Below are 6,000 nucleotides of genomic sequence, written 5' to 3' on the forward strand. Positions count from 1 at the left end.
AATCCAAAGAGTGGTGCCATTGCCAATTATTGCAAGGACTCAAAGATGAACCGAATAGCAACCCGCACATGCTCCAGTGGATGGATATCCTCTGCACCACTCTCTCCCACATATGAACATATAACTTGATTTGGATCACCATGACCTTGGTTTGGTTAAGCTCTATGGGCGGGGTCACCAAGTAGTTGTCATGTGGACAGCCCTACATAGCATGACTCAAGGGCACTCAGTGTCAGGAGAAGCACATTAATCAGTATGAGCTGCCTGAGTGATTGTGCAGGTAAAAAGGGTGATTCATTTTGGGGAGCTGACTTTGATACACCAAGCACAGTAGAATAATTCTGGACCAAGCAGGCCAACAGGAGATTTTCTGATCCCACAGCACATGGATGAGGATGATAAATCCAACCGATAAATCCAGCAGTGGTACGGGTTGGCAATCAGAGCTGCTGCTTGTCTCTGATGGACCATGTGATTATTTTGCCAAGTGAGAGGCTGGGATTCAGAGACAAAAAGAGCATTCATTATTGCCTCCTCTGAGCACCTCCAGGATCTAAGGTGTTCTTTCCCTAGTGAAGTGGGGAGTGGTGCCAGGGAAGCAGTGAGTCCAGAATGCTAACGGGTACCTCCAGGTGGAGACCGTTTCCCTTTCCAGAAGCCTGGAGTTGAAAAGGGCCCCCTGGGTGGTCTGCTGCAACAACCTGCTACACTGACCCAAGTGTCACCTGCAGCTTAGGTCCCCAGTCATATATGGTAGACTTTCTAATCAACTTGTACGTAGGACTCAACAAGACGCATGCATAGATAAGGCACATATTGTTTCTAAGATCTAAATAGTCCAATTAAGTGCCAGGCTTCCTTTCTCTTAGGAGAGCCATAGAGCAAAGAATATTTTCTTTACTGTCTAGGATCAACTTTTGAGTCTTAGTCCACATCATTTTGGAGATTTTGACTTGAGTGGCTGGTCCTGTATCTTACCAGAATTAAGAGCCTTTCTGGGACTTCATGTGATTTAGCATCGGGTAATTTTATTGAGGCCTTTCAATAGAATGTCATCAATATAGTAAGCCCAATTTCTCTGCAGAAAAAAAAAAAGAGAGAAAGAGAGAGAGGCTTGTCCTGTGTTTTGACCCACCTATTGGTGATAAATAACAGGGAAATTCAAGTAGTACTGCAACAGCCCAGTAAACATGTTTTGGAGGGTCAGCCAGGGAAGGGGTCTTAATCTTTGGGTGCAAAATGGATTGAGAAAAATACATGGCCAAAACCCAAAATGTCACACCAGGTGCTATCACAGGGAATTGATTCATTTACAGTCACAATGTCTGTAACAGCCAGGACTATAATACCAACTAAATTCAGTTGGCATGATCTAACACAAGCCTCCAGATTCCCATTAGTTTTTTTTCACTGGCCATACAAGGCTGTTACATTGAGATATTACATTTTTCATTAGTCCCATTGTATTTAAGTCTTTGGTCAAGGTTGTGGTTTCCTTTTCTCCTTCTGGAATTCTAATTTAAAAAAAAAAAAACTTAGAAGAAAACCAAAGCCAAGTTGTGATCAGTTGTGCATGCATCCTTCTTTCCCTCTCTACAAAAAATCTCCCCTGGACATCATGAACATTTACAGAACAAGAATGTAAATTATCAATACCAATTACACATTCAGCCCTGGGAGCCGCAAAAGTAGTAGATAACAGGGCTGTAAACGGCTCTGCCCAGTGGATACAGTTACTTCCTTTCCCATTTTTTTGGTATCAAATCTGGGTAATTAAATGTGTGGTCCTTACGAGAGAAGGACCTCAGAGAACCTAGTGCGGTCCCTCAGGAGAACCTAGTACTTAGTCATTTGAGCATGGATATCAAAAAGAGACGTAAGGTGGCACAGTGGCTCAAGCTTGTAATCCCAGCACTTTGGGAGGCTGAGGTGGGTAGATCGCTTGAGCTCAGGAGTTCGAGACCAGCCTGGGCAACATGGTGAAACCCTGTCTCTACCAAAAATACAAAAATTAGCCAGGTGTGGCGGTGCATGTCTGTGGTCCCAGCTACTCGGGAGACTGAGGTGGGAGAATTGCTTGAGCCTGGGAGGTGGAGGTTGCAGTGAGCAGAGATTATACCACTACACTCCAGCCTGGGTGACAGAGTGAGGCTCTGCCTCAAAAGAAAAAAAGAGAGAGAGAGAGAATAAGACTTGGACCCCTCCTTCTCTCCTCTACCTCCATTGTTCCCCCCATCAGGTGTAATGCCTCTGATTCCTCTTGGGAATGAAGAGAGCTTGTCCTTAAAGGAGTCTAAATCAGGATATAGAAGTTTAAAGTCAGACAGTAGAGGTTCTGAGGGGGTGATTTGCCCTGGGGCAGCAACCTGGCTTCCCCCTCCATTAGAGGAGGATTGATCTCCACAAAAGAATCTGGTTCTATTAAGGAACGTAGAGTTTCATCTGTGTAAACAACTAACTGCCTCCCTAGGGCCCACCGTCGCTGGATATCTGGACTGAGTTTCTTTGGGGATCATCCGATCATTCCCTTCTTTGGGAGCTCCTGTTTAGTAGGCATGCCCACATTGCCTTAGGATCAGGTCCCTTTGGAGGGGCTTGGTTTTTCCCATCCTGGGCTTTGTTTTGGATTGCAGAGGCCTTACCTGGTTTAGGGAGTGGTGCTTTTATCCTAGACATCTAGGGGCCCTAAATCAGCACAGCTGCCAGTACAGGATCTCCTGGCAAGAAAAGTAGTGGAGTCCTCAACCTTGGACGGAGAAACGCAATCTTAAAAATGCATTGGTCGTGCTCTGGGTGAGGGTTCATCATCAAAGCTGTCATTCTGCCCAGGACAGAACAAGTCTAGGGCAGCTTCAGCCCTCAGGCTTTAAATAGCTTCCTCCATGGGGTTTCATGAGATTTTATTGACTTAAGAAAATCTTCTTTGGTTGGGCTTGGTGCCTCATGCCTGCAATCCCACCACTTTTGAAGGCCGAGGCAGGTAGATCACTTGAGATCAAGAGCTCGAGACCAGCCTGGCCAACATGGGAAACCCCATCTCTACTAAAGGTACAAAAATTAGCTGGGCGTGGTGGCACATGCCTATAATTCCAGCTACTCGGGAGGCTGAGGCATAAGAATTGCTTGAATCTGGGAGGTGGAGGTTGCAGTCAGGCAAGATCGTGCCACTGCACTCTAGCCTGGGTAACAGAATGAGACTCTGCCTCAAAAAAAAAAAAAGAAAAGGAAAACCTTCTTGGATTTACCATAATGTAGTCACTAAAACAGAAATCCAGGGTAGCAAACCTTATTGTGGGACATGATTCTATCTCAATGACATAATTTGCACAGTGTTTTAAAGTATAAGGTCCCACATGAGACAGCCCTGGTTCTGCATGCTCTAAGGCATAACCTTTCTTACTCCTTCTTTATATCAATGCAGCAGCCAAGTGTCGAACAGCCCCTCTGTCTGCTGATCCAAGCAGCCCTGGACTTCTTTCCTTTCTCTCTCACCATGGATCTGCATCTTGGTACTCTCTGTGGGAATACATTGCCCTTCAGGTGTATACATTTGTAACTTACAACTTGACACCGTTGTGCTTTCCTCCCTAATGGAGCCCAGAATGTTCTCTCCGTCCTCTACCCCATAGACGAGCAAACAGAAACCATGGCAGCTTATTGGATTTTATCCCTCACCTTTCAACCTCCATCTATTGACTCAACTCTTGTTCATCAACAGGTAGGACAGAGGTGGACCACTCGCTGCACACCTTCTGCACCATTTGGGCCAGAATATTTGCTACCAGACCCAGGGAGTTCACAAATGTCCCTGAATCCAACTTATGAGTTCTTGCCTTTTTATTCTTACAAAAAGTTGTTGTCTGTATTGACACCCTGCACTTTGTGCCACTTTGAGAAGAATTTCAACCTCTTACAAGATGGCAAGAAGTAATAGAATTCCAAAAGAGATGACTAAGCAAGCAAGTAGGTTGCTTTGCCACAACTCTATAGGTGCCAAAATTAGACAAAAGACTCAGGCAATTGACTACTCACAGCACAGCAAACAGCAGAAGCTTTAGCATAATAGTGCCAGTTCCCCTACTCCCAAATCCCACAAGGCAATACAATGGGACCAGACTGCAGTACACACACAGTGGGTCGCATCACAGTTGAGGAACCCAGAGCTTAAATCTCAGCACCTGGGGGAGCAATAAACAAACCTCCCCTATGAGCAAGCAGCTACATCATGGTCAGTGCTGTGGTCGCCTGTGCCTTCTTAATTGCCTGTGTGACCAGCTACAGAAATGATCAGAGTCAGAGGACAGTTAGACCTTACAATTTGTCAGGGTCAGCAAGGGTGTGCAGGAATACTCCTGGCCATGATGGACTGCCTCTCCCTAAAGCGAGAATGACCTAACCTATTCTTTATTCTTAGAAAACATGTACTGAAATATTTAAGGGTAAAGCATCAAATGGCTTAAAAAGATGGGGTGTGTGTGTGTGTCTGTGTGTGTCTGTGTGTGTGTGTGTGTGTGTGTGTATGAGAGAGGAAAAAAGGGAGAAAAAGCAGATGGCGAAGCACATGGATAAAGCACATTTACTAAAATAAAATTTTTAAAAAATGATCTTTTACCCTTTTACGCTTACTATACAAACATCTCCTTTTCTCCTTAGCAGTATAATAATGAATGATAGCAACAATTATTTGTTAATTACAAAACTTATTCTATTTCCACAGTCCTCTTTCCTTACCTGAAAATAGCAGGCCACATTTCCATGTGTCTGAGCAAATGTTATTATTGTTCAACACATATGCCAGCTTTACAGTGGGGATCAGGTAGGGTGTACTTCAAATCAGTTACAGGGAAAAAAATCATTAATTTTGAGAATTGGGTAAAAATAGAAATCTCTTTATCTGGAGATAAATAAGATCAGAAGTATTGAAAAAACATCGCTTTTCTTTCAAAATTTTGATCAAGTCATAAATGATTTGAGGCTAAGGAGGGAGGAAGAGGGTAAAAAAAGGGGGAGAAAGAGTTTCAATTAAAATGTATTTTTTCAAGGAAATTATCAATAATATCTCTATAATGACTAGTATACAGTTCTTTTCAGTAGCATACACAAATGAAGAGCATATTCATAATGAGCCAGATTATTCATAATGTCTGAAGAGATTGATTAATGTCTTGACATTTAAGAAAAACTGAGGCTTGCAGATGAAAGTATACGTGAAGGTCTTCAATGCAGTTCTTACGAGCAGAAGATGCTCAACAAATGTGTGCTGCAACCACATCTGAAATGTTCACTGTCTTTGCTCTTTCTCTCCTTTCAGCTAGAAAATCTGGAAGCAGAAACTGCTCCGTTGCCCTAACAGGGTCTCATGCCATTCCGACCTTCACCAAGCTTAGAAGTCACCATGCATGTGGAAGCAGGTTGCTTCAAGAATGTGTAGGAGGCTCTAATTCTCTAGGAAAGTGCCTGCTTTTAGGTCATTCAACCTCTTTCCTCTCTGGCCACTCTGCTCTGCACATTAGAGGGACAGCCAAAGTAAGTGGAGCATTTGGAAGGAAAGGAATATACCACACTGAGGAGTCCAGTTTGTGCAAGACACCCAGTGGAACCAAAACCCATCGTGGTATGTGAATTGAAGTCACCATAAAAGGTGACCCTTCTGTCTGTAAGATTTTATTTTCAAGCAAATATTTATGACCTCAACAAAGAAGAACCATCTTTTGTTAAGTTCACCGTAGTAACACATAAAGTAAATGCTACCTCTGATCAAAGCACCTTGAATGGAAGATCCGAGTCTTTTTAGTGTTTTGCAAGGGAATGAATCCATTATTCTATTTTAGACCTTTAACGTTCACCTTAAAATTAGCATCTGGCTAAGGCATCATTTTCACCTCCATTTCTTGGTTTTGTATTGTTTTAAAAAATAACATTTCTTTCATCTAGCTCCATAATTGCAAGGGAAGAGATTAGCATGAAAGGTAATCTGAAACACAGTCATGTGTCAGCTGT

At 43.1% G+C, this 6,000-nt stretch overlaps 1 protein-coding gene across 1 annotated transcript in view; it reads left to right on the forward strand.

Moving 5' to 3' along the window:
* The window catches only part of OPRM1 (opioid receptor mu 1), an 82,096-nt gene extending 76,346 nt beyond the window's left edge, over positions 1–5,750 (forward strand). The window contains exon 4 of the mRNA XM_054490552.2: positions 5,312–5,750. Within this exon, the coding sequence (XP_054346527.2) occupies positions 5,312–5,350 (39 nt within the window). The 3' untranslated portion in view covers positions 5,351–5,750. The remainder of the gene's footprint in view (positions 1–5,311) is intronic.
* The last annotated feature ends 250 nt before the right edge of the window (positions 5,751–6,000 follow it).

Source organism: Pongo pygmaeus, chromosome 5, assembly GCF_028885625.2.
Source record: "Pongo pygmaeus isolate AG05252 chromosome 5, NHGRI_mPonPyg2-v2.0_pri, whole genome shotgun sequence".
NCBI classification, from domain to species: Eukaryota; Metazoa; Chordata; class Mammalia; order Primates; family Hominidae; genus Pongo; species Pongo pygmaeus.